Raw genomic sequence first — 17,911 nt, forward strand, 5'->3', positions numbered from 1 at the left:
ATGCAACACATTACAAAATGATAGAAAATTTAACAGAAAGATGGAAATACTTCATATCCCAAGTGATGTGTGGCTGTATGATGAATTAAAGAATGTGTCAAAATCTTGTAAACAAAATGCCAAATCATGTAACTACAGTAAAACATTTTTCATAATAAAAATTTTTAAATGTGTCAAAAGTTGTAAGGTTTATTGTATGAAGCAATAAATTTCATTATTTCATGTTATATCAAGTAATTCTCACACCATTAATATGTGCCAGACATTGTGCCAGGACTTGGAATAAAATTTGTGTGTGTGTGTGTGTGTGTGTGTGTGTGTGTGTGTGTGTGTGTATGTGTGTGTATCTGTAAAATCCTTGCCCTCAAGGAGCTTACATTCTATGTTCAATTATGTTCCATTCTTGAAATATTTCTAAACTACATCCTAATGGCATTGAACCAAAGGCTAAAATTTAGTAATGAATCACAGAACCACAACTCTATCTTAACTGCCTGCAAAACCTGTTTCAGGTACTTTCCACTACAGAATGTCTACTACAGAAGTCTCTTTCAAAATAACTCTCCTCATGTAAAAGAATAACTCACAATAACGTACTTGGTAACTTGGCTAACTTGAGTTGTATGAGTTTCAATTCTAAAATGGAAACCTAAGATCCTTGAGGTTTGTAATTACTATGCACTTTAGCAAGAGTATCCTGCTTCAGAATGAAAAATTAATCTGAAGCTAAGAAAATGGTCCTGTTTCTCAATTCACAGCCCTTAGATTACCTACACATGTCTTCTTCTCAGAAGATTGTTCTCTAAACCATTCAATATTTGTTGAGACCAGAGCACTATAAAAAGACATTTGCTCTGAACCCTAATGACCTCCAAGATTCAGGAGTGGCAACAGCTTGGAAATGACATCAAAGCTGAGAAAATGCTGAGCAAGAGTCTATTTTTTCCCTTCCCATGGCATCAAATGAATTTGCCCTTCCTTCTCTTCATCTTTACTTTCTCATACCATATCTCTTACTACCTAATCTTCTATTTTCTGGGCTTCACCCTACCCAATCCTCCTAATCACTTTCCCTTCTGCCCATATTTCAAATATTTTATTACCTCAACTGCATTTCTGGTCCCCATGTATCCAACTCTTACTTTTCCTGTGGACTTTTTCTCATTTTTGTCCATCACTCATAAGAACACAGAAATGCCTTTTAAAAAACAGTTAAATCTCCTTCGAAGCTCTGTAGATATATTCAAATAAACCAAGCTGACATTTTTACCACTAGGAAATCAATTTAAATAGTTCACTTAATATTTGCATCTCCTAAGTTTGTTCATTCAGGAAACATCACGTAACAAGCACTGTACTAATGTTACAGGGGAGAGAAAAACACTATTCCTGACTTCAAGAACTTATATTTTTTACTCATAAGCACTTTAAAGCTAAGCATGAAAAGGCTTGCCTTAGATATACCACCTAGCACCATTCACAAACATCATTCAGAAATTCTCATTAAAAATCCCTCATGTCTTCTCATGGCTCTTCTTTGAGAACAAATTTATCCTTTGTAATTTTGGAACATCCATTTTCAACTGTTATGTAGTTGGTTTTTTTTCCCATTTACATTGCTGTAGTCATCAAATATATTGCTTTCTGGTCTCCGCTTACTTCAACGGTGCATCAGTTCATGTACGTCTTTCAATTCTTCTCTGGGTTAATCATATTTGCCATTTCTTATAGGGCAGTAATATTCCATTACATTCATTTTGCAGAGGTGAGAAGGGGGGTTCCATAAGTGTGGTACATTGCATAATAAAATGTCAATTTTTGTTGCATTAATCAGTTTTGCTCATTTTTCCCCCTCTTCTTCCTTTTTTTTTTTTTAAATTCTTTGTCATAATGGATGGCTCTCTGGAAGGGGGCAGGGGGAGAGATACAGGGGAAATTTAGGTGACATAAAAACAAGATATCAATAAAAATCCATTTTAAAAAATGCCTTGTTGAATTTTATACTATACACCACAAATCAAAATAGATACATGATCTTAATATTAAAAATGCTATCACAAAAAAAAACTAGAAGAGAAGCAAACCCTTCTCACAGCTTTCATCTTCTTTCACCTTTCAAAGCTAAGACTAGGGAGCAAATTCTTAACCAAACAAGGCTGATTACAAAACATAAAATATACAATTTTGATTATATGAAATTGAAAAACTTATATGTAAACAAAACTAATATAACAAGAATAAAATGGCAGTAGACTGGTAAAAAAAATGTTGCAGCAAATATCATTGATAAGAGTCTAATAACCAACATATATAGACAAATAACAGAAATACATAAGACCAAAAGCCATTTGCCAATAGATAGATGGTCAAATGAGATGAGCAAACCCTTCTCAAAACAATTCCAAACTATTAACAAACACATAAAACAATGCTCCAAATCAGCAATAAAAAAAGAAATGGAAATCAAGACAACTTTGTGGTTTTAACTCAGATAATAAAATTCAACTTTAGAGGGACTGTGGAAAGAGAGGCACACAAATGCATTACTAGCAGAGCTGTGGACTGGAACAATCATTCTGAAAAGCCATTCAAATTATACAAATAAGTAGTTTAAATATCCATAACTTCTTAAAGATTCCACTGCTGGTCAAATAGTAATAATAATAATAACATTTATATAGTGTTTCAAAGTTTGCAAAGGACTTTATGTTACCTTATTTTATCCTCACAACAACCCTGTGAGGTAGGTGCTATGTTTATCCCCATTTTATAGATGAGGAAACTGAGGCTGAGAGAGGTTAACTGACTTGCCCAGGATCACATAGCTATTAAATGTCTTAGGCAGGATTCAAACTCAGGTCTTCCTGACTACAAATCCAGCCCAAATACAGCTCCACTATACCACCATCATGCTGCCTATATCCCAAGGAGGTCAATGACAAAAAGAAAAGCTCTGTATACAACAAAAATGTTTATAAAAGCATTTTTTGTGGGAGCAAAGAACTGGAAAATGTAGATGTCTACTGGGTAAGGAATGGCTAAAAAAAAAAAAGCTTTGGCATATGAATGTAATGGAAGATTACTGGATTCCAAGAAATATGATGAATACACATGGGAAGACTTTTATGAACTGATGAAAAGTAAAGCAAAAGCCAGGAAAACAATATACAAAATGACAGCAATGTAAATGGAAAGGACAACCATCACACAAAAACAACAGCAACAAAAATAACTGAAAATAAAAGTTTCTAAATCACAAAGAACAAGCTTGGCCCCCAGAAGAAATATGAGGAAATACTTCACCCAATCCTTTGCAGAGGTAGGGGTGTTCACAGGTGTGAAACAATGCATACAATGTCGAATTTCTCAATGTATTCATCACTTTTGATGAATTTTTAGTCTTCCTCTTTTTTTTTCCCCAAAAAATTCTGTTATATGAGATGGCTTTCTGGGTGGCAGGGATACAGGGGGAAATCTAGGTGATGCAGAAACAAAAGAAATGAATAAAATCTATTTTTTAAAACAGAAAGAAATGCACATCAAAATAATCCAGAGATTTCACTTCAAACCCAATAAACTGGCAGTTTATGACAAAAGATGGAAACAATTGGAGAGGTTGCTAAAAAAACAAGCATACTAACACATTGTTTGGTGGAGCTGTGAACTGGGACAATCATTCTGGAAAGGAAGGTGTAAATTATGTTTAAAAAGTGACTACACTGTTTATACACTTCAACCCAGAGATTCCAACTGCTATGCATTTAATTCAACAGTCAATGACTACAAGACTCCATATACACCAATGTTTATACAGTCATGTTTGTGTTAGCCAAGAACAGAAAACAAAACAGATGCCCATCAAACATCAGATTTTTTTCCATGGGCTTTTTTATTAGTTTATTTTATTTAGCCAGTTTTGCTAAACTTTTTTCTTCCTCTTTTTTATCCCTTATTATAAGAGATGGTTCTCTGGGAGATGTGTCGAGGAATAGAAAGGGAAGCTGAAAACCTTTGTTTTTATATAACCTATATACAACATTAAGTTTTAGTACCATTTTGAAAAAATACACAAATTATTTTTCGTCCATAGCATTCAAAGGGAAAGACCAAAACTGGCTAGTGTAGAAAGGGAATATTAAAATTCTTAAAGCTTTTTCTGAATATAGATTTAAGATATCTATTTCATGTTCAGTTAATTTGGGTATTTCTTATTTTTGCAACTATTCCTCCATTTCTTTTAAATTCTCCGTTTACTTGATTTATAACTGTACACAGTAGGTTCTGCATCTTTTTTGTTTTTCCCTGCTGTGATTTCACCTTTTTCATTTTCGTATGGTACTTTGATTTTCTTAACATCCACTCTGCCATAATGCCTACCATTTGCCTTTACTAATTATTGTTTTTCTTACATGATGCTCTACAAAGAATGTGCTTAGGATTTTTACTTTCTTAGTTTTACATGTAATTTCTGTGTCCTAGCACATGATTTCCCCAAATAATTTTCTATTTTTTCCTACACATACATTTAAAACACATTTTCACATTAGTCATGTTGCATGGAAGAATTAAAATAAATGGGAGAAACCATGAGAAAAACTCAAACAAAACAAAACATAACATAAGAGAAAATATTCTGCTTCATTCTGCTTTCCAATTCCATAGTTCTTTCTCTGGATGTGGATGGCATTTTGCCTCAAGAGTCCTTTGGGAATGTTTTAGGTCCCTGCACTGCTGTCAAAGGCTAAGTCTACCAGAAAAATGCCTTGCAAACTGGGGTATGTAACACTGGGGTTGTTACTGTGTACTCTATTTTTTCCTTTTTTCTTTTTTCAAGGCAATCAGGGTTAAATGACTTGTTGGGGTCACACAGCTAATAAGTACAAAGTGTCTGAAGTAATTTTCTATTTGTTCTAATAATTTTCTATCTTTTCTAAGATTTTGTTTCATCTACCTTTTTCCAAATTACTGAGGGAGAGCAGAGCTCTCAAAGTCAAAAACGGCAAATAAAAGACTAGGGAAAGGATCATGTTCCTGTCATTAATGGTATAAGACAAAGGGAGCTTTAGAGACTTTGGGTGGGTATCACTCTTAGATAGGAAGGAACTTCATTTTCCTGAAAATTAGGGAATTAATGGCCAGTGGCAAGAAAGAAGATGTTCAGAGACCCCATTTACCCCTCAGCTCACTGAATTCCTGTTAGGCAGAACCAGTCAAGCAAGCAAGCAAGCAATTAACATTTCTTGGGCAACTACTAAGAGCAAGGCAGGGGATCAGCACTAAGGACACAAAAAGAGGCCAAAGACAGCCCTTACCCTGAAGGAGCTTACAATCTAATGGGGAAGACAACTGCAAATATATATATATATGGTATCTATATATATAAAGATAAATATATACAGTATATGTATAGGTTAAATAGATAAATATAAATATATATACACAAATATACAGAATAGATATGTGTGTGTGTATATATATATATATATATATATGTATTACACACACATACACATTAAATAGGAAATAATTAACAGAGGGAAGGTACTGGAATTAAGAGGGGTTGGGAAAGGTTTCCTGTAGGAAGTGGGATTTTAGATGGGAAAAGTCATGGAGCACAGTAGAGCTTAAAAGAGGGAGAGCATTCCCAAAAGACACAGCATTTATTTGTGGAACAGCCAGGAGGCCAGTGTCACTGGACTAAAGAGTATGTGTTGAGGATTTAAGTTTTAAGAAGTCTGGAAAGGTGGGAGGAGACTAGGTTATGAAGGGCTCTGAATGCCACAGTATTCTGACTTTGATCTGGGAAGTCACAGAAGCCCCTGGAGTTTATTGAAAAAGGGAACAACATGACCTAATGTGTTTTAGGAAAATCATTTTAGAAACTGAATGAAGATGGACTGGAGAAGAAAAAGTGAAGTAGCAACAGGGAAACCTGCATGTCTAAGACTAATTCCAGGAAAACCAAAAGAAAAGTCGACCTAGTCTGAAAATAATTCAACAAATATTTAAATATCACCTATGATGTGGTAAGTACAGGTAATACAAAAATTAATATAGGTAACATTTATAATGTATTTTACACTTGTTATTTCATTTAATCTTCACAAACTTGTGAAGTATGTCTATTATCCCCATTTTATGGACAAGGAAATTGCGGCTCAGCAACATAACTTAAACACAGTTACACAACTAGTGTCTGAGGTAGGTCTTCCCTATTCCAAATGCAGCACTCTTATCACCATAATGTCTCTCTCATATCAAAGATGAAATTCTTTTGAGGACAGGGACTACCTAGTAAGGGACATGAGTGAAGTTGAAATAAGAACAAAACAGCATAAGAGATTTAAGAAAAACCATTCTGAAGTAGACATCAGAGGAGCCTTTGCTGAAGAGATGGCACCTGAGTGGCACTTGAGAATTTCAGCAGGTAGGGATTGGAGGTGGGGATTAGAAAAATTAATAATAGGATGGGTAGTGTGGAGAGGAAAGAAACTGGTAGAAGCAAGTGGCTATATAAGAGTTCAGATCATTAAAATTTGCTCCTTAAGATAACTAGGGGGAAGGTACCTGATCTAGTTTTCTAACTTTTTAATGGCTACATTTTATTTTTTTAAGTAGAAAATTTCAAATAAATATTATTAATATTCAGATCATATTTCCATTTTGAGCTTCTTGTGGTATATGGTATAAGATATTAACTAAAATTAATATTTACTTAGCTGCTTTTCAGGTTTCCTAGAAGTTCTTGTCAAGTAAGAGGAGTTTTGACAATTTTTGATCTTGGGTTTATTAACACTGGGTTGAATTCAATTATTTGTAATTGTTCTTTATCTTACCTGTTCTACTTCTCTATTTTTCAGCCAGGGCCAAATAGCTTTGATAATCACAGCCTTAAAGAATGATTTGAGTTCTGAGGTTCTTTCACTTTTTCTCATTATTTCCCTGGAGGTTCTAGACCTCTGGCTTCTTCAAACGCATTTTGCTACTATTTTGTTTAGTGCCATTAAAAGATTTCCTTGGTAATTTATGATAGCACTAAATCTGTAAATTAAGGTTTGTTTTTTTTATTATGTTGGTATTACTAGGAGGAATGATGGATTTGAAGGATTCAGAAAAGCTTGGAAAGACACACAAACTGATGAAGCAAATACAGAACAATATGCCCAAGTACAATATAAAGGGAAAAGTCTGATTTTTTTTCTTTTTTCACATTCTTTGTTTTAAGGGATGGTTCTCTGAGAGAGATGCAGGCAATGTTAAAAAAAAAAAAAAAAAGAGGACATTAATAAAAATTTATATTAAAAAGAAGGCTCTAAGATTCAAGCCTACGTGACTTAGCTGCACCAGGTAGACTCAAAAGGTAGACTAGTTATTAATGGTTTGAACAGTTTGGCAGTATGTACAACAGAGTGCTTGGTCCTCTGCTATTTAATAATTTTATCACAACTATAGATGACAGAAACCTGAGAAGGACAGCTAAGACAATAGAGTAAGGACCCAGAAAAAATTTGTAGGACTACTAAAGGCTCAATTTAAGATGAAATTTGATAGGAATGTCAAGTCTTAAACTTAGATTTTAAAAAGTCAACTTTACAAGTATGAAAAGGGAAAAGATTTGGTTAGATATTAGTTTATATGGAAAAGATCTGAGGGTTTTAGTAGACTGCCAGATCACTGAGTCAGTATAATATAGCAGTCAAAAAAGCTAATGAGGCCTAGAACTATACTGAGTGAGACACAGTTTCAAGGAATAAGAAGTTTTAAATCCCACTAGCCTCTGCCCTGGTCAGACTACATCCAGAGTACTTTGTTCAGCTTTGTGTACCTTTATATGAAGGACATTCATAAGATGAAGAGCCTCAAGGAGAAAAATCAGGATGGTGAAAGTCCATAAAAAATGAAGAAGGTGGGGTTAAAGGAACTTGTGGATGTTTAGCCTGGAGAAGACTCAAGGAAGCTATAGTAAGTCTCCAAGTATCTTAAAGGGCTAACACATGGAAGGATTATTAAATTTGTTCTAGTTGGCCCCAGAGGGAAAATAGGTGAAAACTGCAAAGCAGCAAATTCAGGCTTAGTGTCACAAAAAAAATTCCCTAGATTTAGAGCCAGGCATAAATGAAACAGATTGCCTCAGGAGGTGATATAGTCACTCTCATGGAAGTTCTCCAAGAAGAGGCTGAAGGCCCACTTGTTGGGTGTATGTATTAAAATGGGGCTTCTTTTCCGGTCTGGCTTAGGCTAAATGATTGCTAAGCTACTTCCCAATTCTGAAATTCTTCTAGATTCTATGACCAAGAGAATAGCAGTCCTATCAATAGAAACAGAGATGTTGGGAGACAAGGACTCATTCAAGGGAGATGTTTGAGTTAGTTTACCAGAAATAGCTTATCAAGTTTTCACTGTGATATCTGAGGGGAGAACACAGGGTTCTGGTGTCACCTTTTATGTTCTCTTTCAAGTCTGACCTCTCTGTGATATTTTTTCTCTCTTAATAGGCAGGGATTGTTCTGTGGTTTTAAGTCTGCATTTTGGTATTTAAATATCTTTTTATGAATTTACATGATAGCTTCCTTACAATACTCAAAAGTTCCTCAAGGGAAAAGTTCATGTTCTAAATCACCTAGGATCCCCAATATCTAGCACTGCTTATATATGAGTCATTCGATAAACGCTGGTGATATGTGTTGCTTAGGCAATGAAAAAGACAAACCTCAAGTTCATTAGTATCTCCAAGCATTTTGCTGTCTCTAGTACCTGAAAATTCATTAAGTTTTGCTGCCTTCTCTTCAAAATCAACACATTTTTCTCAAAAAGGAAGCAATCAAGATCTGAGTTTAGAATAACAGTTATGTTAAAAGTCTAATAAATGCAGAATATATTATTAATCCCAATTCTCCAATGAGTCATTTGAAGTTTTGGTCATTCCTCGCCCAGAAATTCTTGAAGCATATTGGGGGGACAGGAGGGCAGTGGTATAAGATAAGAACACAAGCATTCCCAGTCAGAGTAAGTATCTGAAGTCTTCCTTCTGTGATTTAATCAAGGCCAGCCCCTGACCTCTCAATTCTATGTTAGACAACTGGGTCAATAGTCTTAAGTGATTATTTTGGACCCAATTTGTGATTTCACCTGGGTAGGGAAATCCTAGTGAGGAAAGCCCCTCCAGCAGCATAAAATGGGCACTGTTCTGTAACCTCTAGACTTAGCAAGTTGCCTGAGGCACTGAGAGGTTAAATAACTGGCACAGAGTCACTCTGCCAGAAACTAGAATTGAGTCCAGGTCTTAACTGAGGATGACTCTCTAATCATGATGTCACACTGCCTCTCCGTCTTATTACCAATCAACAAGCATTTGTTAAGTGATCCAGGCAAGCTGGAAGCAGTTTTGGTCACTCTTTAGCCAAATATAAAAGTAAATTATTACAACAGTAAGAGGGTAGTGGCAGGGCAGAAAGAAGAGGGAATGAGAAAGATACAAAGTTAAACATAATACAAAGAAAAAGCAAACAGTCCCTGACACGTCAAGGAGCTTACATCCTAAGTACAGCAAAGTTAATGTAGTTTTAAAAGACAAAATAAAATAAATCAATAAAAGCACATCAGATAATCTGGAGGGTCCTTCCAGGACTAAGGGTCATGATTCTATGAAATACTGCTTGAAATAAGTAGAATTTAACCAGTCTGGGAAATGGTCAGATGGAGTTGACCTATATTTATACTATTAAAAAAAACTTTTCAGACACCCAAGTATTTAATTTTCCAAGTAGAAAAATAGCCTTTAGGTTTGAAAGGCTACAGAGCAAACAAATATGGTAAACTCACATTCAAAGGAGTCATGTGTAAGATTCATGTCTTATTTCTAATTAATTTCTTTCTCATTCTGTTGAGTTTCAAAAGCCAAATGGAATCAGCTCAAAGTCAACTCACCACTTCAGAGGTACCAAAAATAGAGGATCCAGGGTGGATATTCAACAATCACAGTTGTTCAAAATCAGTGAGCTAAATTCTGCAAAATCTGCAAACAATAAAGCAGCACTGCCGGAAGTCCTTCTGAAGAGAACTTAAAATAAATCAAGCCTCATTCACAAGGGCACATGTGCTGGAGCAAGGTCATCACATCCAAAAAGTTAACAATAAAAACGGATTTGACCATGAGTTGGGACAAAAAATACATGGCTGGCTTTTAAGTATTCGCTATTCTGAATCTAACCTAGCACTCTATCAGAAGTCAACAAATATTAACAAATTTAAATAAAGTTTGAGTAACAAGTCCTGATAAAAATAATGTACTCATAAGTGATTTCAACCTGAAGACAGAAAAATCATGAATAGGTCAAGAGATAATAATTCAAACATTTCCCAGAGTCCAGAGGGGCTATACACAATTCCATATTATTGCCATTACTAAGGCTACTTTAACTCATTGTTTGGGACAGTATAGTAGAGTAAATCCAACCCTGAAGACTGGCCCAAAGGAAAAGAAGGCAGTCTCACATAGAGAGGTGGCCTGCAGCCACAAATCAGACATCCCTGTCTCCCCCCTTGCCTCAGTGTGATAAAGGCTGTATAGGTCTCATATTGGTTTTCTTCAGTATTCATCATCATTAGTGTCATCTTCAATGGCAAAAGAACAATATAGACTGAACTCGGGATATGGAAACAGTCCCATAAACTAGCACATTTATTGAGCTATAGTAAAATCTCACTTAAGATATTATTTTTCATTTTCAATAATTATTTGGAACCTAAACCATGCTAGATTAAATTAACAATTAAATTAGCAACAAAACAGTTTCACCACTGCCAAGAAAGATTTTATGATTCAAAAAAATACTAGTGTTATGCATCTTTTTTTTCCCCATTTTGGGGGTAAGAATACATCTTTCCCCTCCACTTTAAAAAGAAAAAAAAACCTTCTTAGAAAAGTGATGGCTAATCACATTAAGATTGCTAATATGAGTAAGAGAGAGAGAGAGAGAGAGAGAGAGAGAGAGAGAGAGAGAGAGAGACAGAGGAGGGAACAGATCCTGATCAAAATCCAAGGGCATGAATGTCTCTCATCCCTCACCTATGTAACTGCTTTCCAAGGCCAACTCCTATTTAAATAGGTCTTTTTTTGTTCATCTCATAGCAGTTAGCACAATAATTAATTAGCACACATAAGGTCATCACATCCAAAAAGTTAACAATAAAAACGGATTTGACCATGACTTGGGACAAAAAAATATGTGGTTGGCTTTTAAATATTCTCTATTCTGAATCTAACCTAGCACTCTATTAGAAGTCAATAAATATTAACAAATTTAAATGAAGTTTGAGTAATATGTACTGATGAAAATAATGTACTTGAGTGATTTCCATCTACCAATCTGAAGACAGAAAAATCATGGATAGGTCAAGAGATAATAATCCAAACATTTCCCAGAGTCCAGAGGGTAGGCTATACACAATTCCATATTATTACCATTACTAAGGCTACTTTAACCCATTGTTTGGGACAGTATAGTAGAGCAAATCCAACCTTGAAGATTGGCCCAAAGGAAATTAAGTCACATTAATAAATGTGACTGATTTTTCATTAAAAAGTCCTTAGAAAATACAATCAAGTGTTTGTCAACCATTACTTTTATCAGATGCTCCTCAATATAGTCCCTCAATACATGAGTGGGGTTGTCAAACCATGCTTAAGCTCAACGTTTAAACAGTCATCAGTTACAGTTCAGATTAGAATTAACAGGTTTATAAAATCTCCTAATTCTACGATTTCTATTAATCTTACCAGGAATAAGGATAGAGTCAACTCAAAAGTATGACTCTTATAGTCAAAAATCTAAGTAAACAAATTAGTGTCATCTAAAAAGGGGGAAAAAAGCCCTTTGAGAATAGCCCAGGGTCACGTAGGAACTAAATAACAAAGCTGAGATTTGAACCCAGGAATTCTGACTCCCAAATGCAGAATTTTTTCACTTGTACCCCAGAGACTAAATATTCAAAGATACAATTTGTGAATTAGCTAAGCCATTCACTTCTTCTCCACTGGGCTACTTACTTATGCATCATTTGAGCATAATGGGAGAAAATAAAGAAGAATAAGCATTCATCAATTGTGGTACTAGTTAGTAGCCAGGTTCAGAAAAAAGTGTTAACTCCTACCTTACAAAATGTAAATTGTGGCATTAACAAAATTATCCATGCCATTCCTGTCCTCCACATGGACAAAATCAAGAGCTTACTATAAATCTAAGCATTTGGCGTTCTAAAATTAGTCAACTCAAGGGTCCCAATGGACAACTCTTCACTATGTTTATGGTTTAAAATTAGTAATATCAAAATCTAACAGAGTTCCTCTTTACCTCTACTTCCAGAGACTACACATTTCTGCTCATTTTAAGGTTTACAAATCCATTTCCCCAACAACCCAGTGAGGTGGATAGTACAGGCATTATTATCCACATTTTACACATTTATAAACTTCAGATCATAGTGATCCAGTGACTTGTCCACTCAGGGTCCTAACCCATGTAAGTGTAATTCCTGCACTCTTAATATCAAACAATACTGCCTCTAGTCAATTCAACAAATATTTACTAATCATATGCTATGTAAAAGGCAGAAGGAGGGATTGCATTCCAGAAATGCAGACCTTCTGTACAAAGGCACAAAGGCAGAAGACGTACTAGATGGGAAAAAACTAACAGGTTTGTTCGACTCTATGAAGTAAGATTGGGAAACATAGGTGGAAGCCATATTGTGGAGGGTTTTAAATACCAGCCAGAGTAGCTTGAATTTTATCCTACAGGCAGCAGGAAGCCTCAGAAGATGTTTGAGTAGAGGACTGCTTCTAGTTCTTGTCCAGTAAATGAACACACACCTTATATTTTCATTCAGGAAAGAACACACTTCAAACGCTTGACCCAAATGGTCTCTAGGCACAAAAGGTATAGGATATGACAGTGAGCCAAGGAATCATGAACTTCTAACAATTGGCAGCAATACAATCACCAAAATTATTACTTGAGTAAGACTCACCAGCTGAAAGGACACTGCAAACACCCACAGGATTGTAAGAAAAAACTGGCTCTGAGATTAAGTGAACCTTATGCTTAAATTCTAGAAACAGGTGTTAACTGGCTAGCAAAAGAGATGGCCCAAGAAAAAGGGCTTGCTTACTTAGGTTTTAGAGCAGCCATTATGGCACTTGTTCCTCAGTTTTCTGCAAAAACTGGAATCCACATTTACCTGTAAGGCACATAACATGCATGTGAGCATAAGCGGTGCCCAATAACCAAACAAGTTTTATTTAGCTATTATTACACACTCCGTACAGAATTATAACACTTTTGCGTTTTTATACTTATTAACACAAATTCCAAGCAATGCCTCCCCCCATCTCTTCACCCAAGCCTATATATGAACTAACTTCAAGTTTTAGCCCTCTCTTAAGGAAGTGAAATAGGCCAAATATTTAAGAACTTTTATATTACTAAAGGCCTGGTAAACATTCTTAAATGCTTGTTTTTCAGTTACATATTATGGCTACTGTTATTTTTTTAAAAAATCTTAACTCCAAGTATAAATTTAGAAAATATACAACTTTTGGGCAGGGGAAGGGGTGGAGTTAGTGGGGGAGGGGCACTCTATCGTCTCAGCAACTTTCTAGATTTAACAAATATAAACTAGAGGTTCCAATCCAAGCTACTAAACTATTTGATGGGATGGGAAAAAAATATCGATATTAAGGATTGCCCAGAAAATTGGGCATAATCGTTCGTCAACGTGAGTCCACTTTGGGTCAACTTTTTGAACTGCAGGACAATGGTCAGCGGCATTGGGGGGGAAAAAACCTAACTTCTCCACAATGATAAACACGATCGAGCTAACCCAGATTCCTCCCCCCCCACAACGAAACCTGCCCCGACGTGAGGAAAATAACAGAACGGGGGTTAGGGGGAGGGAATTTGGGCTGGTGATTACCTAGAGGGAGCGGGTAAACATTGGGGAATGGCCGCCCTTTCCCAACCACGGGAGCGTGGGTTTGACCAAAATTCCCCAACTAGAAGGTTCTTACTGTCCCCCGGGAATAAAAGTCTAAGCAAACATCACCTTGCTCGAATCTGGACAACCCGGGGGTCGCTTTCAATATCTCGGCCAGGATAGAGCCGCCGCGAGCAGCAGAAGCCCGCAGAGCGGCTGCCCTCGCCTCAGGGGCTCGGGAGACTGAGGCGCCGGCGAGGCCCCCCGCTCGCTCCCGGTCCGGAAGTACCTCGGCTCTGCGCACGTTCCGGGGGCTTTTCCCCTCGCGCGCAGGAGCCCCGGTGAAATTACGAATGGATTTGCCCCCAGTTCAGGGACCGCATCCCACAGGCAGTGCAGGGGCCAGAACGCTAACCGCCCCCCCCCCCGTGCCCCCGGAACTACCCACCTCTCCCTCCTCCTTTCCCTTTCCCTCTCCCCCTCCCCCTTTCCCGTTCCCCCTCCTCCCGCTCCTCCAACGGACGATCGGCCCTCCCCCTCTTTTTCGCTCTCCCCCCCCCGCCAGTCTCTCCCCGCTAGCCCCCCCCCCCCCCTCCCCGGCCTCCCGCCCGCCCAGACACCCAGGGCGCTTCCCGCCGAGGCCCGGGCGATTTTCTACCTCAGGGACTCAATGGTCATGTCTCCCCTTTGCCGCGCCGGCTTGTGTGACCGCAGGGCGCCGCTCTTACTCCTGGCCGGACCGGGAGAGCTCAAAAGGCGCAGGACTGCTTGTGGTCGTCGTCGTCGTCGTCACCGTCCCCGCCGCTGTCGCCGCCCCGCCTCCCGTCCCACAGCTCAGAAGCCACTGCAGGAGCCGCGGAAACAAAGCGCCGCCGCCGCCGCCGCTGCCGCCATTTTGTTGGGCCGAGGCTCGAGCCGAAGAATTGGCGCGTCCTCCCTCCGCGCCCTGCGACACCGCCCATTGGCTAACGCCTTGGCCGGGATAGATTCCTATTGGCTCCCACAATTTACCATCTTTTGGGGCCTGTTGCTAGGGCTGGCCTTGTCACTTGGTTGCCCCACCCATTTTCAAAAGGATCCAAAGCAGTCTACAGTGGCCTGAAAGTAGTAATGACGTGTCTTCCCTTCATCCTGACGGTTCATTGCCGTCCCCTTCCCTAACAGTGTGATGTGTTAAGGCCAACAACATTCTTATCCCTGTAGCATTCAATCAGCCCAAGGCCCTAGGGGTGTGATACTCAGGGGGTGACGCAAAGACAAAAGGGATAGGCAGGGTTTCAATCCCCCCAAAACTTAAAATCTAGGCGAGAAGATGGCAGATGCATGCGAATGTATGTAGTGTAATGCGAAATGTTGACTCCAATGGGTCAAGGAAGCGGGGGTGGGGGTGGGGATGGGTGGGAGGGGAGGGGAAAAATCTCTTCTGCATCAGAGAGGGGGGGGAGGGGCGTTCGAGAAGTCGCTACTCTTGCTATGGCGACTGAAAGATGGGCAATCAGAGAATGGAACAGGGAAGAAACCAGGGGATGGGCTGCAGTTTTCCTGGGATGTGTGAAAGGAAAATAAGGGAGAGAGTACTGAAAAAGCATATTAGAGCCAAATTGGGTAGAACCTCAAACGCCAGGATAAGATTGGACTTATTAGCCAATTAGGGAACCATGGAAGGTCTTAAAGCACTAGCAGGGATGAAGAGGGGTTGTGCATTAGGCAGAGGAATTCGGCAGTAGTACACACTTCGAATTGAAAGAGGTAGAAAATGGAGGTTGGAAGACATTTTAGGAACCTATTTATAATGCACTGGAGCCATAAGGCGGGGCTTAACTAGGAAGTGGAAATGGGAAGGAGGGGATGGACCCAGAACATATTACTGGAATAAAATTGACAGGATTTAGATTAGAATAGTAGGGGAGGAGGGGAAGGGGAAAATGGAGGATTCAAAGACACAGAATTTTTTAAATAGGCGATAGCTGAGATTTATAATAGCACTTTCAAGTTTTACAAAGCACATTTCAGCTATTATCTTATTTGAGCCTCCAGAAAGCCCTGGAAATTGGCACACTGAAATGAGAGTTGGTACTACAGCTACTATTATCCCCATTTTACAGAGAAGTTAAGTGCCTGCCCATGGATCAAAAGATCTCAAGCATCTCAGTCAAGTAGATCTTGTGTTATTGTACAGGGCAAGGATGAGTTTAGGAACTTGAAGAGAGTGCCTATTTGAAGCAGCTACTGTGGGGAATATGATAGAGAGGCAACTTGAAATGAATTACAAGATTGTTGAATGGCAGTGAGAGCTCATATGAGGTTAAGTAGCAGGAATTTCTAGAGGGCTCAATCAGTACAGTTTTGGTGCTCTCCAGCAGCACTTCAGACACAGAGCACAGAATCTGAGGCTGAAAACCTCTGAGGACAGGTCGTTAGAAAAATCTCTAACACAGATATTAAAGCCTGTAAAAATGAGTCAATCAGTAAGCATTTCACAAGCACCTACTATGTTCCAGGCATTGTAATAAGTCTGGGGCTACAAAGAAAGGCAAAAAGAAAGTCATTGCTCTCAATAGAGTATAGTGGGAGGAAGACAACATACAAACAAGTATGTACAAACAACAAAGGAAAGACACTAGCTTTAAGGGGAATCTGGAAAGTCTTCATATAGAAGGGATTTTTGTGACTTGAAGGAAGCCAGAGAAGCCAGGAGGCAGAATGAGGAGGGAGAGAATTCTAAAGAATTAGAACCAGTGTAACTATCCAGTCAGGACATTTAAGTATTTTGTTCAAGGAACAACAGAGAGGCTGGTGACACAGGATCACAGAGTACATGGCAGGGAGTACAGTGTAAGAAGACTGGAATAGGGGCAGAAGGGAGCAGGTTATAAAAGTCTTTGAATGTCAAAGTATTTTATATTTAATCCTGCAGGTTATAGGGAAACTTTGGAGTTTATTGGGGGGAGGGAGGGTGTGTGACATGGCCAGATCTCTAGAAAGATTTCTTTGACAGCCAAGTGGAGGATAGACTGGAGTGGGGAGAACGTTGTGGCAAGTAGACTAACCAGAAGTCTGTTGCAATAGTCCAGGCATGAGGAGATAACAGTCTGTACCAGGGTGTTGGCAGTGGCAGAGGAGAGAAGGGACCATATATGAGAGATATTGTCAAGTTATAATGGATAGGATTTTACAACAAATTGGATATGAGGTGTGAGGAAGAATGAGGAATAACATGACGCCTAGATTGTAACCCTAGTTAATTGGGAAGATGATGGTGCCCTGGACAGTAAAAGGAAAGTTAGGAAAAGAGGAAACCTTGAGGAAAAAGACAATAAGTTCAGTTTTGGACATGTTGAGTTTAAGGTGTCTGTTGAAGAACCAGTTCAAGATATTTAACAGAGTGTTAGACATGCAATTCTGGAGGTTAGGGGAGAGGTTAGCGCAGGATCAATAGATCTGAGAATCATCATCAGAGAATTGATCATTGAATCCATGGGAGCTAATGAGATCACCAAGTGAAGTGGTATAGAGCAAGAGTGAGGACCCTGTGGTCTTGAGGCCTCTAAGTCCTCAAGTGTAGCCCTTTGACTGAATCCAAACTTCATAGAACAAATAGGACAGCTCTAACCTTTGCAAGTCCTCTTCAGGAATCTTCAAGCATCCAGTAGCTTAAATGCTTCTGACTTTGAGGGAAAAGATAGACAAAGCCAATCCCACCTCAACCCCTGCTTGAAGAAATAGACACTGGGAAGACATGTGAAGAGTGGGCAGTCTCCATCATATTCCTATCTCTAGTTTGCTACCTTAGAGACTTGGGGGAACTTCCCCTTGGGTGAGATCCACAACTCTCTTTTGGTTGAGCTGAGATATCTCTTTCCCAATATGAGAATTCCTTCATTGTGTATTGTCTGGTATATGTCTTTCTATATATGCCTTTTTTGATTTCTGTTTT

General features: G+C 38.5%; 1 protein-coding gene across 13 annotated transcripts in view; it reads right to left on the bottom strand.

The window, feature by feature from the left end:
• The window catches only part of ATRX (ATRX chromatin remodeler), a 203,040-nt gene extending 188,123 nt beyond the window's left edge, over positions 1-14,917 (bottom strand). For 5 of the 13 annotated variants that reach the window (XR_011971248.1, XM_072626950.1, XM_072626952.1 and 2 more), the window contains exons 1-2: positions 14,633-14,917; positions 13,171-13,239 (exon numbers count right to left, since the gene is read on the bottom strand). Coding sequence is in view for 12 of the 13 variants with exons in the window: in XM_072626950.1 (XP_072483051.1) it covers positions 13,171-13,190 (20 nt within the window). In the remaining variant the exon portion in view is untranslated. Of the gene's footprint in view, positions 1-13,170; positions 13,240-14,103; positions 14,421-14,632 lie in introns of those variants that run through there. The other 8 variants (XM_072626956.1, XM_072626958.1, XM_072626959.1 and 5 more) reach the window with 5 other exon arrangements.
• Between the last annotated feature and the right edge of the window lie 2,994 nt (positions 14,918-17,911).

This window comes from Notamacropus eugenii, chromosome X, assembly GCF_028372415.1.
Source record: "Notamacropus eugenii isolate mMacEug1 chromosome X, mMacEug1.pri_v2, whole genome shotgun sequence".
Lineage (NCBI taxonomy): Eukaryota > Metazoa > Chordata > Mammalia > Diprotodontia > Macropodidae > Notamacropus > Notamacropus eugenii.